General features: G+C 36.7%; 1 protein-coding gene and 1 long non-coding RNA gene across 3 annotated transcripts; both read left to right on the forward strand.

Annotated features, from left to right (window-relative positions):
- On the forward strand, nucleotides 2,257–4,768 carry LOC18786334 (MATH domain and coiled-coil domain-containing protein At3g58250). Of its 2 annotated transcripts, none has more exons than XM_007218652.2 (4): nucleotides 2,257–2,467; nucleotides 2,544–2,666; nucleotides 2,754–2,911; nucleotides 3,982–4,768. In XM_007218652.2, exons 1-4 carry the CDS (start codon nucleotides 2,427–2,429, stop codon nucleotides 4,635–4,637), a joined length of 978 nt encoding a protein of 325 aa, XP_007218714.2. In that variant the 5' UTR covers nucleotides 2,257–2,426; the 3' UTR covers nucleotides 4,638–4,768. The 2 variants fall into 2 exon arrangements, with proteins under 2 accessions (XP_007218714.2, XP_020412126.1); XM_020556537.1 differs by having other exon boundaries at nucleotides 3,988–4,768.
- LOC109947538 lies at nucleotides 8,449–10,014 on the forward strand. The gene is made up of 2 exons (XR_002270306.1): nucleotides 8,449–9,810; nucleotides 9,934–10,014. It is a non-coding gene; the product is annotated as an uncharacterized LOC109947538 (long non-coding RNA).

The following is a 19,320-nucleotide window of genomic DNA, read 5'->3' on the forward strand; positions in this document are numbered from 1 at the left end:
GATTTTTGAAGAGCTGTTAAAGATGAAGCATGGCAGAAAGCAATGGAGAATGAGATAGAAATGATAGAGAAGAACAAGACTTAGGAGTTGGTTGATAGACCAACTGATAAACCAGTGATTGGTGTCAAATGGATTTATAAAACCAAGTTGAATTTAAATGGTACAGTTCAGAAAAACAAGGCTCGACTAGTGGCAAAGGGCTATTCTCAAAAGCCAGGGATAGACTTCAATGAAACGTTTGCACCTGTTGCTAGGTTGGATACCATTAAAACATTGCTGGCATTGGCTGCACAAAAAGGGTGTAAACTGTTTCAGTTAGATGTAAAGTCTGCATTCTTGAATGGAGTGTTGCATGAAGAGGTGTATGTGGATCAACCTCCTGGTTTTATAGTTAAGAACAAAGAGGACAGAGTGTATAGACTCAAGAAGGCATTATATGGACTTAAACAAGCTCCAAGAGCTTGGTATGAAGAAATCAATTCTTACTTCACCAAGGCAGGTTTTCAGAGAAGTCCTAGTGAGGCAACACTATATGTAAAGGTTGCAGAAAGTGGTATTATTATCGTTTCTTTATATGTAGATGATATTATCTACACTGGAAGCTCAAAAGCCTTGATGATGGAGTGCAAAACTAAAATGATGAGGCAATATGAAATGACTGATCTTGGTTTGCTTCACCATTTCTTGGGGTTAGGAGTGATACAAACCGAGTCTTACATTTTCTTGCACCAGAAGAAATATGCTAAGACATTGCTAGACAAATTTGGCTTTAAGGATTGTAAAGCTGTAGCTACTCCTCTTGCAATGAATGAAAAACTATCCAAGGAAGATGGGAGTGAACAAGCTGATGAAGGGGTCTATAGGTAGATTGTTGGAAGTCTGTTGTACTTGACTGCAACAAGGCCAGACATCATGTTCGCAGCGAGTCTTTTGGCTAGATTTATGCATGGACCTACTAGAAAACATATGGGAACTGCCAAAAGGGTACTGAGGTACATTCAAGGAACTTTTGATTATGGCATAGCTTATGAGAAAGGAAAAGAAGCAAGGCTCATCGGCTACTGTGACAGTGATTGGTCAGGGAGTGAGGGTGACATGAGAAGCACCTCTGGATATGCATTTAATCTTGGATCAGGTGTGTTCTCTTGGGCTTCAGTCAAGCAAAGTAGTGTAGCTCTGTCTACAGCCGAGGCAAAGTACGTTAGTGCAGCAGAAGCCACTGCACAAGCAATCTGGTTGCGCTTTGTTCCCTCAGATTTTGGTGAAGAACAGGTGGGTGCTACTACAATTCTATGTAATCATACCTCTGCTATTGCTATAACTAAGAATCCGGTGCGTCATCATAAGACAAGGCATATAAATAGAAGGTTTCACTTCATCTGAGATGCTTTGCAAAATGGAGAGATTGATTTGCTGTATTGCAAAACTGAAGAACAGACTGCAGACATCTTTACCAAGGCTCTAGCAAGAGATCGGTTTGAATACCTGAGAAGAAAGCTTGGAGTAATCTCACCTAAACACTTAGAAGGGAGTGCTGAAATATAAGTGTTTTAGCTTATATGATTTTGTATTTAGTTTAAATTTACAGATTTAAATGTGAGCCCTTGGATTATAGTCCAAGTGGACAGCTAAGATCTAATCTTAGAATAGAAGAATGGATGGCTAGATTTGGATGATGTAATTTGGAATATCTTATTCCAGCTGTTATTAGTGCACAGTGTGTGCGTGAGAACAATAACAGATTTCTTCCTTTTGCTCCTTCCTGAAGCTCTCTCTCACTCTGAAAATTCCTCTGAAACTTCTACTCATTCCGTAGCATTTAGTATTATGCAAGTTACAATTCAAATCATAGTCTAAATTCTAATAGAAAAGAGAGGAAGATGAAACATAAGAGGAAAGAAAAAAAGAGAAGGAAGAATGAGAGAGAAAATAAAAGGATTGTCCAAAAAAGAGGAGAAAAAGAGGAAGAAAGAAAGAAAAGTGACGCAAGATAAAGTCTACTTTGACAAAATGACAGCTTTACGGTACCATTTGGCTTATCTATTGGATGAAACTATGTAATGTTCAACCCAAAATAAAAAATTATATGAGGACACTGCTTTCTTACTTAGAAGGAGACATACCTACTTCCTCTAAATCAAAATTTGACACATGTACAAAAATAATTCATAAAAAACACAAAAAGAATTTCAGCACACATGCCGTGATTAACAAAGTAGAAGTTTCTACTTCCAAGTGAAGTGAAGGTGGCAAGTATTTTCGGTATGTAATGAGGAAAAAGAGAAAAGGACTTGGCAGAATTTGTAAAACCAATATCAAGACCAGAAAAAAGAAGTGACTCTCTCTTCCAGAGGTTTTAGGGTTCAATACAAGGATTTAAAAAGAAGAATAGTTTATCTGCCAAATTATAATTTCCACTACTTTTTATGAAGACTCTCTGTCTCACGACAGAGTCGTCAGTTGGAAGGTAAGTACGTCTCCGTTATGTTATGCGTATTTATTCTACTTCATTTACAACATATTTATGGGATTGAGCTTTGTAGAATGGAGGAGGAGGAAGAGGAGGATCTTGTGTCTGGGACCTTCACCTGGAGAATCGACAACTTCTCCACGCTGAACAAGCAAACGCATTATTCTGATGTTTTCGTCGTTGGTGGCTATAAATGGTAGACTTTTTATTTTTATTTTTATTTTTTTCTGGGATAATAATTGGTTAATATGTACACTTAATCCTCTTGGGTTGGTTTGATCAGGCGGATCCTTATATTTCCCAAGGGGAACAACGTAGATTACTTGTCCGTGTATTTGGATTTTGCAGAGGCTTCAACGTTGCCATCTGGGTCGACCAGATATGCCAAGTTCAGGCTCACCCTGGTTAATCAAGTTGATAGCAAGAAGTCAATCACAAAGGGTATATATCTTTTGTGCTCATGACCATGTTGTTTATTTCGCAATTCGAATTTATGCTGGATTTTTATCTTGTGGCTTGTCATTTGTTAATTTAACTTGTTAAATGGAATTGAGTGATTCTTTTTCCCACAATTTTTTTTAAAACAATCCTCCCACTATCTCCTTAGATATGATCTGGATGGTTCATCTTCTACACTATATATTACTATGCGACATCAAAATGCTTGTGTTAAAACGTGTAAGTCACTTGCATTAATTGTACTTCATCTTATTCTGCATTCTTCATTCTTCAGGTCCAATGTCTTTCCCCTTGTCTCAGTCAATTATTTATTTTGTTTGTTCTATTAATGGACGAATAAGTATGAAAATGGTAATGACCCTGTGATCCTGTGTGATTGAGAGATTATAGGCTGACCGAGATGGCACATATATATGTCCGTATATCATATATGGAACATACTGTTTTCCAATAGTCTAAGATTGTTTCATGATCAGCCATGATGGTTTTCATCCATTAGTTCATTTTGTTCTTATCACTTCCTATTGTTGTGGTCAGGCATGCATATGACTCTTTTAGTTGTTTTTGTGATGTCACCTAGTTCCTAGGCATGCGAGGCCTAAGTTGTAAACTTGTAGAGTGGAAAACTAATTAGTTTTAGTAATCTTTAATGGAGAAATTCTAGCATCCGCCAATTTGAGTTTTTGTTCAAAATTTTGTGGCATATTTATCTCTACTAAATACTATAGGGAAGAGTGTTTGGAGTTCTGAGGATCATCAGTCCAACATTTTAGTTTTGTTATGGTTTTAGATTTTTCTGCAATGGAGTACTGATATATGTGTTTCATTTAACTTCCTAGTATATATGTGCTCCAGGTAAATGTTGGAGAAATAAGCTATACTGTAATTAAGGCTTTTAAGTCAGCCAAATATTTTCTTACTTGTTATGTTTCTTATTTATCTATTCGCTTCAATGCGCTTTCTATATCATTCATTTTGCTTTATTATCTGTTCATTTATATGCTTGATTCTTGGTTAAAGTTTTGTGATCCTTGATACATTTAATTTCATAGATACAGAACATGAGTTTGTGGCAAATGAGAAAGACTGGGGCTTTACATCATTCATTCTTCTAAGTGAGCTTTGTGATCATGATAAAGGGTATCTTGTCAATGATTTCTGTGTTGTTGAAGTCGAAGTTTCAGTTCGTAATGGCATTAAGATTTTAGAAGACCAAGAAACTGGGGAGCTTATCGATTTTAGGGGCTTAGGACGAGTAGAGAAAACTTTTGTTCCATTTCTAGAGGAAGTTTGTTCGTCGTATCCTTCCTTGCTCGAGTGCCATAAGAAGAGAAGTCGTACGTTTATTCAATGTGCATTTACAGCTTTGGGCAGACTCTTGTGTTTTCTGAAGACTACAAAGGCCAAGGATATGACCCGTGATGCTTGTAAACGCCTTCAACTGTTATGGGAGGAGCTTGAGACCTTCAAATTTGACTTGGTTTGGCTGGAGCCTCATGTTCAATCGGTTTTGGTCATGAAGAGAAGGGCAGGAAGAGTTGATAGACTGAGAGAAGATGTGGAAATTTTGGAGAATGAAATAAAGAGGCGAAGGGATGTCCTCGCTGCTGCAGAAGTTGATCTCGAGGCAGCGAAAAGAGACTTGGCAAAGGCAGAAGAAGAGTTCAAGATAGATATGGATACTGAGCTAGGCTATCCATTACCTTAATTTACTGTACAAGTTTCTCTTGGGTGCATATTTTTGTCTCTTTGCCGAAGATATCCAGTGTTACATATAATATGTACTAGTAAAACTTGGGCGGTTATGAATTTTTAAAATTTATATTTGCAACTCCTTTTGATTCTGTCCATATTTTTTTGTTTCGATTCTATGAATCATTGAGACTTAGCGGGTGAGACGTGCTGGGGTGAGACGTGCTGGGCAGCAGAGGATAGTTTGAATGCCCAGCCCTACTAAATCCAACAAGAGAGATAAGACCTTAAGTATAGTGCATACTATGAGTGAGAGTCCCCTGAATTAGGCCTCATCATTTGGCCTGCAGGCTCATGGGCCAATGGGGACCCGCCCGGTCCATGGAAAAAAAGTCCGGCTTGGTCCGTTATGGGCTTTGAGATGGCCCGGCCCACCTTGGGCTGAGCTAGGCTTGGGCTTGGATGTCTAAAGCCCAGCCCAGCCCATAGGCCCGGCCTGATTAAGCCCAAGAAAGCCCGGCCGGCCTACCCACAAAAGCCCCACCCGTTAGGCCCGCATACATATATAATTATGTATAAATAAGAGTTTAGGTTTGGGATTATATCACTTAAATCACATATATAATTTGTTTCATTTTATTTACTTTTCTTTACTCATTCCTAGTTTATAATTGGATGATTAGCACATTAATTTGTGTCAATTATTAATTCAACAATTATATATATATATATATATATATAACTAAGCTAGGATTAAAAGCAGCAATTCTTTTAAGTTTGAGAGATGCTAGATCAACAGTTATCTTAGAGTTATCTGTCCCCCTAGGTTTACTCTCTCAAAAGAACACGGTAAGACCTATAGCTGAACAGTAAGTCCCGCGGTAGAGGCCTGAGAGGTGCGGCACGAGTGTGAGAGAGAGAATGCCTTAGGTTCCAGGTAATTATGAGTTAACTTTAGGAATTCCTGTAGTTCTTCTACCTTTTGAAAACTTTGCGTCAAATACTTGTACGAATGAGTCGTTTTCTTAGAACCAATTCAGTAAGGTTTAATAAAAAGAAAGAAGTCACCAAGATCTCTAGTTAGAAGTCAAAACAGTAAAAAAGGAAATATTAAGCCTAAAACAGGTTAGTCAAAAATTACAAACTGAGAATTATGAAATTAAACAAGATTTAATTAAACTACTTGAGTCTAGAGCAGAATCTAGTAATCCCTTTAGTAAACCTAGTTCCGAGTCAGAACCCGAGTCTTCTGACAGTAACAAAAGCAACAAGGTTATCAAATTAATTAAGCAAATTAATTTCAGGAAATGGTATTCCCGAGTTAGTATTTTTATTAATGAATTTGAGTTAAATACAATTGCCTTATTTGATTCAGGAGCCGATTTAAATTGTATTCAAGAAGGTCTAGTTCCAACCTAGTTTTACAAAAAGTCAAAAGAAGTTTTAGGCACAGCATCCGGTAAAGCTTTAAAATTAAATTATGAATTACCCAAAGCCCATGTATGCCAAAACAAAATATGCTTTAAAATGTCTTTTGTTTTAATTCAAAATATCACAGATGAAGTTATTTTAGGATTACCCTTTATCTCGTTACTTTACCCTTTCCAAGTAGAATATGATGGAGTTACGTCTAGTCACCTAGGTGAAAGAGTTAAATTTGAGTTTTTAACCAAACCAGAGTTACACAGTCTCAAGTCTTTACAGAAGTCAGCAGTTTCTAGATCAGTTAGATTAATTCAAAATAAGACAAAACAAGTTAATTTTCTCAAACACGAAATTAAGTTCAAACGCATTGACCAACAGTTAACAAATGAGTCACTACAATCTCAAATAATTAAATTTGAAGAAAAGTTAAAAAATGAAGTTTGTTCTGATTTACCTAATGCCTTTTGGTACAGAAAGCAACATGTGGTAACTTTACCTTACGTTAAAACATTTAGTGAAAAGAATATTCCCACTAAAGCCCGTCCAATCCAAATGAGTCAAGAGTTAATGGAATTATGTAAACAAGAAGTTACTGAATTAGTCCAAAAAGGAATAGTTAGGAAAAGCAAGTCACCTTGGTCATGCCCATCTTTTTATGTTCAGAAAAAATGCAGAGCTAGAAAGAGGAGCCCCTCGTTTAGTTATCAACTATAAGCCCCTTAATGCAGTACTTGAATGGATTATATATCTAATCCCTAATAAAAGAGATTTAGTTAATAGATTAGAAAAAGCAGTTATCTTTAGTAAATTTGATATGAAAATTGGTTTTTGGCAAATTCAAATCAAAGAATAAGATAAATATAGAATTGCATTCGTTACCCACTTCGGTCATTACGAATGGAATGTCATGCCCTTTGGATTAAAAAATGCGCCTAGTGAATTCCAGAATATAATGAATGAGATTTTTAATCAATACAGTCATTTTTCCATAGTTTATATTGATGATGTCTTGATTTTTTTTGAGTCAATTGAGCAACATTGGAAACATTTGAATAAATTCCTTCAAATAGTTAAGCAAAATAGTCTAGTTATCTCAGCCAAGAAAATCAAATTATTCCAAGCCAATGTCAAATTTTTAGGATTCAATATTGGTCAGTCTCAAATAAGCCCAATTAACCGAGTTATCCAGTTTGCTGATAAATTTCCATATCAAATTCTTGATAAAAGTCAATTACAGAGGTTTTTAGGATCATTAAACTATGTTTCTGATTTCTATCAAAATTTAAGAAAATTATGCAAGCCCCTGTTTGATCGTCTCCAGAGCAATCCTCCTGTTTGGACTCCGAGTCATACAAACCTAGTTAAACAAATCAAAGTTCATGTCAAGTCCCTTCCATGCCTTGGTATTCCTTCAGTTAATTCTTTTAAAATTGTCGAAACAGATGCTTCTGATCCGATTATAGTGGTATCCTAAAACAAAGAGTTTCCCCTGAGTCACCTTTGCAAATTCTCCGATTTCATTCCGGAGTTTGGAGTCAATCTCAAGTTAATTATAGTACTATTAAAAAGGAAATTTTATCTATAGTATTATGCATTAGTAAATTCCAAGATGATTTATTAAATAAATTTTTTTTAGTCAGAGTTGATTGCAAGTCTGCAAAACATGTTTTGTATATATATATATAGATGAACAACATATCACATCACCAAATATAATCATATCACGAAACATAATTGTACCACCAAATATAGTCATGCTTTCTTGAACATCACGAAACATAATTGTACCACCAAATATAATCATGCTTTCTTGAACACGTCACCAAATATTTGCATATTTATTCATACCATCCTTTAAAAATATTTTTTTTTATACTTATTATTTTTTAAAATTATTTCTTAAAACGTATTACGATCTAATTATGTAATAACCTAAAAAATAATTTTTGGTTTTATTATTTTTGTGGAAAATCTTATAAGTTGTGTGACTTTATTGGGTGTTTTATGAATTTGGTTTGGTGTGAAAATATTGGAATGAAGTGAGTTTAATCTCAAATTTGGACTAAAATGCCTTTATGATTAAGTTTATGATTTTTTTTGAATGAAGTAGGGCCCGACCCGCCCCGATGGGCTTTCTCAAGCCCGACTCATGGGTCGGGCTTGGGCTTCAAATGTTCTAAAAAACCCTGGCCCAGCTTGGCCCGATATTTTATCTCTCCTCTTTAAAGCCCGGCCCATTGACGAGCCCTACCCTGAATATTGATAGAGATATCTCCACATCTAATCCTAGTCGTTCATCACAGAGTTGTTAATTTTTGTTTAGCTTTGCTTTAACAAATTGTACAGCTGTCATTTGTACATCTATATCAAGTGTATATAAGCAATTCAATATCATTATTGTTTTAATGAAATGTGAATACAATTCTAGTTTTCTCACATGGTATCACGAGCCCTAGTCTAACGACTTTTCTCTCTGCAAATTTTCTTGCAATTTTCTTCCTTGCCAAACACCTTTCTTCGATCACTTTCTCTCTCCTTTTTCACTTTCTCATGGCTCTTTCGACCAATTCTGATGCTCCTCTTCCACCGCTCTCTTCTCCCTCTTCCCCTAATTCTGATGCGACCAATTCTGTTAATTCGCCATTGTCAAACTCTGTGAGCTCGGTGACTGTCCAGAACATTGCTGGTATGGTTCCTATCAAGCTGAAATCTGGAAATTATCTGTTGTGGAAGAATCTTTTTCTTCCGGTGCTACGCAAATTCAAGCTTCTTGGTCTTATCAATGGCGCTGAACCTTCTCCTTCGCGCACCATCGTTTCTTCTTCAGGCCCTGTTGTTGTGAATCCCTAATATGATCTCTGGGATGATCGCGATCAAAGCCTCATGATCTGGCTTATTTCAACTCTCTCTGAGGATCTTCTCTCTCATATTGTGGGCATTGAATCTGCTCAAGATTTGTGGAATCTTCTTGAAAGGCGTTTTTCTGGTGTCTCTCAAGCCAATATTCATCAACTGTGCTCTCGTCTTCAAAGCATTTCTAAAGGCGACCTCTATGGATTCTTATCTTTAATCTGTGAAGGAAATTGCTGATGGCTTAGCAGTTGCTGGTCAATCGTTGTCAGAATTAGATCTCGTTGCCTATGTGCTTAATGGTCCCCCGGATGAATATGACTCTTTCATTACGTCAATCGAGACGAGAATTGAACCTGTTACTCTTGATGAATTACATGATCTTCTACTCAGTCGTGAGTCTGCGATTCTCAAATGCAAAACTCGATCCACCTCTGCAGTTGCTACTAAGCCTTTTCATGCTTTCGCTACTACTTCTGGTTCTTCTTGCTCAAATTTCAGAGGCGGACGTGGTCATGGTCGGTTCCTTTCCAACTCTGGTTCTCAATTTCATTCTCGTAATCATCCTTTCACTAGCACCACCACCTCTTCTGGATGAGGCCTTTTACCTACGCTGTCATCTTTTTTTCCTGGCAACACCTCAAATGGTACCAACTCCAATGGTTTCTTCTGCAATTCTTCCGAATTCTCTCCTGATCGTTCCATGGCTTGTCAAATTTATGAGCACAAGGGTCATTCTGCTCTAACATGTCGCCAGAGGTTGAATCTTTCTCACAATGCTAATATGGTTCTTGCCCGATTTCAAGCTCATTCCGCGCACTATGCTCACTCTGCTTCTCAGCCTACCTCAAATATGAGCAATCTAAGTCACTCCTCTCCATACACAGGATCTGAGACTCTCCGTGTTGGTGATGGTAATTCCTTACCTATCTTTAATACTGGATCTACTATTTTGCTCATAATCTGCTCTCCGTGCACAAATTTGTTAGTGATAATCACTGTTCCCTAGTTTTTGATAAATTGGTGTATCAATTAAGGACAATGCTACACAAAGGATGCTCTATCAGGGCCCTTGTGAACAAGGTTTATATCCTATCTACTACAGCTCATCAGTTCAAGTTGCACCTCTCTCCTCTAGCACCTCTCCTATAACTACTACAAAAAAGCAAAAAGACGACGGTAAATCACCGTCGTGTATTGGGTTTTTCAATGGCCGTGGAATCCACCGTCATCTTTTCCCTCATAAACCACGACGCTAAATAACCGTCGTTGTTAAAATATACAACGTCATCAACAAATACAAAACGACGTCTTTGTACTGCAAAAAGATCTAAAAAAAGCAATCGAGGATGATAATAGACGACCAACTCTCTAAAAAAACCGTCGTTAAAAAGGAAAAATATGACACATATTAAGAGAACAAGGCCGCAAGATAGACATACAACGACGAAAATAAAAATACGACGACGTTAAATATAATTTTCACGACAATAAAAAATATGACGTCTTTAAATACATTAGAAGACGACGTTATTGATACCTACTACGTCGCATATATAAAAACAACCGTCGTAAAATTAATTTTCCACTTCGATTTTTCGATAAAAGATGACGTGGAAATAGTTGTCAGTGTCATTATTTACGACGTATGTGTTTATAGATTAGACGTTGAAAAACTAAACAACGTCGGTTACAAATATATGAGAGTCGTATTACAAAATTTATACGTCCTATTTTCAGAAACAAACAACGACGATAAATATTAGACGTTGTTAAATAAAACAACGTCGGAAAAAAATAAAAACAGACGTGTTTAGTCTGCTAAAGTTCTAGAAAATAGTCGAGGATGAGAATAGACGACCAACTCAAAAAAATCACCGTCGTTAAAAAGGAAAAATATGACACATATTAAAAGAACAAGGCCGCAAGATATACATACAACGACGACAACTAAAATACTACGCCGTTAAATATAATTTACACGACAAGAAAAAATATGACGTCTTTAAATACATGAGAAGACGACGTTATTGAAATCTACTACGTCTCTTATTTACAAAAAACCGTCGTGAAATAAATTTTTCACTTCGATTTTTCTAAAAAAGATGACGTGGAAATAGTTGTCAGTGTCATTATTTACGACGTACACATTTATATAGTCGACGTTGTATTTATATGTATTCATTACTCACGACGCACTTAATAATATAGACGACGTTGAACTTCTAAACAACGTCGGTTCCAAATAAATGAGAGCCGTATTACAGAACATATAGACGGCGTAGATTATGATGAGAGCCGTATTACAAATAACGTCGTTTAATTGTTATTAGACGGCGGTTATAATGAATTTCCGTCGAAATTCATTTCGTTCCTCTTCGTTTATAAAAGAACTTGCGACGTGGAAAATGTATGATGACGTCGTATTTTTTAACGTTCAGATTATATATCTCGTTTTTTAGACGTCAGTATTATGGGATTGGAGTCGTGTTATTTTGAATTACATGGCGGTTCTTAATCCTTCACCGACGTGATATCCTGAATAATTGCTTCACAATAGCGTCATGGTTCTTCATTGTTACGTTGCTTTAAGACGTCGGTAAATATGCTGAATAACTGATTCACAATAACGTCGTGTTTTATTTGAACGTAGAAAGTGAAGAAATCACATTACAATATATTACAAAATTAATGTCATACACTGCCAATTACATAAGCATCATTCAATCCATATATCTTCACACCCATCTCGAATATTTTGACCGCCTAACTCACCCACCAGTTCATCAAATGTGTCAACATTTGGCATCCCTCTAGTAAATGGCTCACACTCAATTATCACATCACCTAAGACTTCATCACCAATAACATCATTATATTCTCTATTAGGCATTGATAACACTACCGACCAACCACGATGCATCGGGTCGTCAACAAAAAATATTTGTTTGACTTGAGAAGCCAAAACAAATTGGTCATTCCTATGTCCAATTTTACTCAAATCTACAAGGGTAAATCCAAGTTCGTCGACTACAAGACCAGAACTATCTATCCAATCACACCTAAAGACTGGGATTGTAAACTTTTGGTAGTCAAGGTCCCAAATTTCTTGAATGACACCATAGAAACCCATATTTGAGAGAATTGGGTTTTTATCCTTGGCACTAGCAACTTGCATGGTATGTGCAAGTAAATAAACTCCACTATTTTGAGTTGTCCGCACATCATCTTGTGCCTTGATATTGAATTTAATACCTTTAATAAGATAGCTCCTATATAATGGCACTGACATGTTTGGACCAGCTGCTAGCCACCTTAAATTTTCTGATACGCCATGATTGTCTTCCTCAAGTTCACTTTGAACCTGCAAATTAATCATATCTTAATTCAATCTAACATATAAATAAGAAGAAAATTAAAAGAGAAATATGTTATTCAACAACATATACCTTGAAGCGTAGCCATTGAATGAAAGTGCTATTGTGCTTATCCTGCAGCCACTTTGTTCTCTTTCTAAATTTTGGATAAGCAGTCTTGATGTGGATCATATGTTGCCTACATGACACGAAAAATTCAAGCATTACGGTCCTAAATATAGAAGATAAACATAAGAAATAATTTAAAATGGAAACTTAAAGAATAAAGCTCATACGTACTCGATATAAGGTAGGACTTCCTCCGTATTCTCCAAGACATATAGATGTGCTTGATTCAACAGGTCCTAATCAACTACGCTCACTGTGCAACCTGATAATGGCTTTGAAAGTCCCATCTTTTGGCTTGAAGGCACTCCAACTGTACTAACATCAGATAAATGCTGAGTACAACACTCTACCGCTTCTTCAGTTATATACCGCTCAGCAATGCAACCTTCGGGACGAGTACGATTCTGAACATACCCCTTCAGCACTTTCATATATCTTTCAAACGGATACATCCACCTAAAATATACTGGCCCACATAGACGAACTTCTCTGACAAGATGTACTACTAGATGAACCATGATATCAAAGAATGAAGGGGGAAAGTACTTCTTCCAACTTATCTAGCTTGGAAACATCAACAGTCTTTGCACATATAGCTTGGAAACATCAACAGTCTAGCTTGGAAACATCAACAGTCTTTGCACATATAGCATTGAAGAAGAAGCACAAACGAGTTATTGCATACCTTGCAGGCTTCTCCAAAACAGAACGAATTGCCACAGGGAGCAATTGTTGCATTAAGGTATGACAATCATGTGATTTAAGGCCAAGAAGTCTTGAATCTTGTAAAGATACAAGATTTTTAATATTTGAAGAATAACCTTCAGGGACCTTCATACCATAGAAAGAATTGCAAACCTCTCTCTTCTCTGCTCTTGACAAATTCCAAGGCCCAGGAGGCAAACGAGTACGTCTTTCTCCATACTCGGGTTGCAAATCAGTTTTGACCCCCATGTTCAATAAATCTAATCGAGCAGCAATCCCATCTTTATTTTTTCCAGGGATCTCCAGCAATGTACCAATGATACTATCACAAACATTCTTCTCAATGTGCATAACATCTAGGGCATGCCTCACAGGAAGGTATTTCCAATACTCGAGATCAAAGAATATTGATTTCTTCTTCCAACAAACTCTGTCACCATTTTCAACCATATGCAGCACTTCTTCTCCGGTTAATGGCTCGGGAGGTATGCCATATTCAGGTTTCCCATTAAAAGCTGCACGTTGCCTCCTATATGGATGATTGATTGGTAACCATTTTCTATGCCCAATGTAACAAATTTTGTGGCCATTTTTCAACCTGTGACTAGGTGTATCATCGCCGCATATTGGACAAGCTTTATATCCTTTAACAACACAACCAGATAAGTTTCCATAGACGGGGAAATCATTAATTGTCCACATTAATGCAGCTCTGAGTGTAAAGTATTCTCCATTATGTGCATCATACACTCCTCTAATCCCATCCCACAAAGATTTTAAATCATCAATCAAAGGCTCCAAGTAGACGTCTATATCATTTCCGGGTTGTTTAGGACCGGAAATCAATAAGGTTAACATCATGAACTTTCGTTTCATGCACAGCCATGGAGGGAGATTATATGTAACTAAGATAACCGGCCAACAACTATATCTGCTACTTAGAGAACTGTGGGGATTGAATCCATTAGATGAAAGAGCCAATCTCAAGTTTCTCGGCTCATTACCAAACTCAGGCCATTTATCATCAAGAAGTTTCCAAGACGGGGAATCCGCCGGATGAGACATCTGACCGTCAATTGATTTTCTAGCAGCATGCCAAGTCAAACTCTTAGCTGTCTCATGTGATTGAAACATCCTTTTAAACCTTGGAATTGGAGGAAAATACCACACCACCTTCGCTGGCACACCCTCTTTCAAGATTGAATCTTTGCCTTCCTTCCACCTTGAGATACCACAAGTAGGACAATTAGTTGAATCCTCATACTCCTTCCTATACAAGATGCAATCATTGGGGCATGCGTGCATTTTCTCATAACTCAGCCCCAATGCACACAAAGTCTTTTTAGCCTCATACATAGAGGTTGGTATTGTATTTCCTTCTGGAAGCAAATCGCCTTGAAGTATCAATAATTCTGTAAAACAGACATCACTCATCCCATGTTTTGCCTTCAAATTATACAACTTCACTAATGCCGATAACTTCGTGTACTTTCTACAACCAGGGTACACTGGTTGATCTCCATCCCCAATCACATTGGCAAACTCATACGGATCGGAACCAAAATCATTATCATCCATATCAATTTCTTCAGACACAAAACTGTACCTACTATGGCCATCATCTTCTTCAACATTTCTACTAGCATTAGTAGTTGCTTCCCAAGGTTCTCCGTGAAATGTCCAATTCTTATAGCTTTGGTCAATTCCATTAAAGTATAAGTGATCCCTTATAATTCCAACCCCAAACAACTTCAAATTAACACATTTAACACATGGACAACGGATATGTGTTGTAGTTAGAAGATTTTCTACAGCAAAGTTCAAAAATGCTTCCACCCCAAACTCATATGCCTTCGATCTTCTATCCGAGTGTATCCATGGCTTATCCATCTCCGGCACTATAACCTATTATCTATAATAAAGTGAAAATATAGGCAATGACCATCACTATAGCAGATCATACAAAGATCTAATAGCAAGTAATACACAACAGAGACGACGGGTTTTAAACAAAAACAGACGTATTTGGCATATATGGGGGACGGATTTTCAACAGATGTCGTCTAATATAAGTAATACAAACGACGGTTTATGAAAAAACTCGTCGTGGATAAGTAATACAACGACGGTTTTTTTTTTCAATAAACCCGTCGGTGTAATCGTCGTCGTATGCCTAAAAAGCGTCGTGTCTTCAGTTATTTTCCAGACCCCAAACCCATAAGAGCACAACATATATATGAAACCAAGCAAGAAAACAACATATACATGAAACCAAGCATGAAAACAATAAATCCATTCCCAATTCAACATAACATAGGGTGATTAAAAGATCCGACAAAATTAAATCCATTCCCAATTCAACATAACAGATAATGTAATCCATGAACCCATTAAACAGAAAATCCATGAACCCATACTTATAAGCACATTATTAACAGATCGCAAAGCATATACCTAAAACCCTTTAACAAAACAACCTAATATCATTCAATGAATTTACAAGGGGAAGATAGGGTTTGTACTTACAGGTTGGACGAGCTCACAGATTCGACGGAGCAGAAGTGAGAGAGCAACTTTTAATTAGAGCAGAAGTGAGAGAGCGAAATGTTATGTTGCGCGAAATCTGAAAATTTTAGGGTTCAGGGTTAGAAGAATAAGAATAAGAGCCAAATATAAAAAAATTTAGGACGCGCGAAAATTTTTAGAGCGCGCGCTCTTTAAAACGTCGAAAGAAAAACCATGGCGAAAGTTCTACAAGAACTGACGTAAATGTAATATTCCACGACGGAAACACTGAACGTAACGCCGTTTATTTTGACGCTTCATTTTTCGGATTAATTTTAAATTTATTTTCAATATTTTGATATAAAGACGACTGAAAAACCACGTCGGGGTTAAGAAATTGAAAACGTTGTAAATTATAATAGACGACTTACATATTAAAATGACGTCGTTTAAAGTAGAAACCATGTCGGATAATTTACTGCACGATGTAACATATGTATTCCACGACTCAACCACCGTCGTTAACAATTAATACCCTAAACCCTTAAAACTAAATTATATAATTTTAAAAATTAAGTTTATAAAAGGGTTTATGGTTTTACAGCCTAATATATACCCTAGACTACCCAAAAATTATACTTTAAAAATAAACCCCAATAAATAACAACCCTAATCTCTAAACCCTAGACTCTAAACCCTAAACCATAAAACTAGAAGTGATTTTATGACTCATCAAAACAATTTTGTTTTGGATGTTCATTTTAAATTTTTGTTATTCAAAATGAATTTTTTCAAGGTTTAGGGGGAAGAAAATATATCAATGACTTCATAGGAGTTGACTTTGCATTTTTCTGATTTATTTTAAATTTATTTTGAATATTTTGATATAAAAATAATAAAATATTCTTATCACAACAACAAACCACGTCGGTGTTGATAAATTGTAGACGTTGTAAATTGTAATAGACGACTAAGTTGTTAAAATGACGTCGTTTAAATGAGAAACGATGGCGGATATTTAACTATCCGACGTAAAATATATATTCCTCGACTTAACCACTGTCGTTACAAAGTACTACCCTGAACCCTTAAGAAATTGAAGACGTTGTAAACCATAAACGACTCCATTGTTCGAAGAACGTCGTCTAAATATCCTTTTACGTCGGATTTGTTTAAAACGAAACCACAAAAAACGACGGCTTTTGACTTTATTACGTCGTTGGAAAATTATTACACGTCGGTTACGCATTTTGTATGTTTGTTTTTGTTTTTACTTTAAGAAAACCTCAACAAATTTTTACATTATATATTATAGACAAAATTTGTACATTATACATAAATATCAAGTGTTCAATAATTCCCCTATTCCAGTTGAAGGCAAACAAACTCTGCCCATTCATTCCGGACTTCATCAATTGCTTCTTGGGGGTATGGCTCTTCCTGTTTTCCCTTCGCATACTGCATAAAAACAATGACTATTAGGGTTTATAAATAAAAGGAAATTCAATCACAGACGACCATAACCGACGTAGTATATCTATTCAACGACGGTAATTTTACATGACCGTCGTTGATAATACAAAAAACGACGTAAAATGTTTGAAGGTTATTTCTTCTTACCTTCTTCTCAAACCCCAAGGAAGGATCCATGATGATGTCCTTCATGAAGCGCATCACGTAATACCCGCATTCGACATTGCTGGGTTGCTTTGGTGTGCCTGACAGAGTTTTCCAAATGACTGCCTTACGGCATGATCTGGCTATGTGGGAATTATAAATTTTTATGGCACTGTTCACGATGTTTTTGGCCTCTTCATCGACCACACGATTTCCTGGCAGAGGATCCAGAAAATAGACTGTTTCCCTCTTTGCTCTTACAATCAGCAAGATCCAATGACGGCTGCACAAAATTAATATAAAAACGACGGTTATTTACAAAAACGACGTATTATAATATTTCACACGACGAAATAAAGTAGCAATCGACGACATTATATATTTATAACGACGATAAATAACTACCGACGTGGTTAGTCGTTTCAAACGACTCAATAAAATAAAACACCGACGTGGTTAGTTTATACGCTGTCATTTATTGAAAATCATAAAAATAAAATCCTGTTAAGGAGACTAACCCTGGATTGTAAGGCATGAGGAAAATCTGTTCACCGTCAGTTTTCTGAAGTCGTGATGCTACAAGCCGTGATCTGTCAGCTATTGTGCCAGAGCTGGCACTAACTGTAGCAGGGTCGATAAAGCCAACCATTGTGCACATATTTGCTTGTTTTAAAACATCGTGTAAGTACCTAAATATATAAAATAATATAAACAAGTCAGCGCAAAAAAAACACACGACGGTTATGTATAACAAAACGACGTATTATAAGGTTTCACACGACGTACTGAAATAGACAACGACGTTATAATAAATTTATCACGACGGTACATACTAACGACGTGGTTAGTTAGTTAAGACGACGCAATAAATAAACCAACGACGTATTATTTTAGAATGACAAACCTCATATATACAGCAATGACTGTAGCTCCTATTTCCTCCATGCCTGCAAATTGTGTAATATCTTCAGGCAGGAGGAAGGTATCGCGCTCTAGACCAAACACCTCCTTATCAATTGTAAAGTGCAGGGTCTTATCTTGAGGCACGAGTGTCGTTTCCACATAACGACAAAGGGTTTGTAAAGAAGATGGCGCCTCCATATTTGAATAATCAACAACTTTAGTAACCTGTTTAAAGAAATAAAAAAAATGACGTGGTAATTCAATAAAAACGACGGTTTAAGGAATAAAACGTCGTCTGAAAACAATTTAAACGACGGTGAAAAAACCGTCGTGGTGAATTATTTATTACGTCTTAGAAAACAATTCCGCCGTCTAAGTTGTAAACAAACGATGGTTTAAAGAAAAATATCGACGTCTGGAATTTTGAAAACAAATAAAAAAGGTAAAGTTATGTGAACATACCTGGTCGTCATCTTCTTTCTCCTTTTCATCTTGTTTTTCTTCCTTATTCTCTTCATATATGACGTCGGGAATGATTAACTCCGTCGTCTAAAAACCACAAAGTTTTAAAAATAACGACGTTTAATGGCGTGTAAAACAAGTAAACTAAATACGACGTGGTATTGAAATACAAACGACGGTTTATTTTTAAAATCGTCGTGGTATGTATTTCAAACGACGGTTTTATTAAAAATAACGACGTCTAATGGTTTTTAAAAAAACAGAGAATTCAAAGTTCAGATATGTTACCTTTTCTTCCTGATGTTTCCCATTTTTGGCAGTATCATCCTCAAAATGCTGGGATCTCACATCACCTCCAGAGTAGCTTGCTTTGTCAGACATTGGATTTTTGGGACTTTGGCTAATTCTGGGTTTAAGCATGCTTGGATCAAAATTGGGAATTAATTGGGAAAGCTGACTCAGGAAATGCTCCCTCTCAGCCTCTACCAATTGTTTCGTTCTAGCCTCCATTCTTAAAGCCTCTTCCCTTGCCTTAGCCTCCATCTTTTTAGTCTCTTCTTGAAGGAGAACTCTTAAACTGTCCTTCAAACGGTCGTCAAAGCTCACTCTCTGTGGTTTGGGTAAATTGAAATATTGCTTTGGTGAGATCCCAGCACCTACTCCTCTGACCCTGCCTGGATGCTCGGGGCCCAAAGCCATGGTCAGCACATCATTGCTGCCAGAGACGGTGACTTTGCCTTCCGAGAC

Source organism: Prunus persica, chromosome G2, assembly GCF_000346465.2.
Source record: "Prunus persica cultivar Lovell chromosome G2, Prunus_persica_NCBIv2, whole genome shotgun sequence".
NCBI classification, from domain to species: domain Eukaryota; kingdom Viridiplantae; phylum Streptophyta; class Magnoliopsida; order Rosales; family Rosaceae; genus Prunus; species Prunus persica.

Excerpts from the sequence above, each read along its gene's own strand:
- LOC18786334 (XM_007218652.2), top strand. The coding sequence starts at position 2,427 with ATGAAGACTCTCTGTCTCACGACAGAGTCGTCAGTTGGAAG. Across the intron at positions 2,468-2,543 it reads ACAGAGTCGTCAGTTGGAAG|AATGGAGGAGGAGGAAGAGG; the intron begins GTAAGTACGTCT and ends TGAGCTTTGTAG. Across the intron at positions 2,912-3,981 it reads CAAGAAGTCAATCACAAAGG|ATACAGAACATGAGTTTGTG; the intron begins GTATATATCTTT and ends TTAATTTCATAG.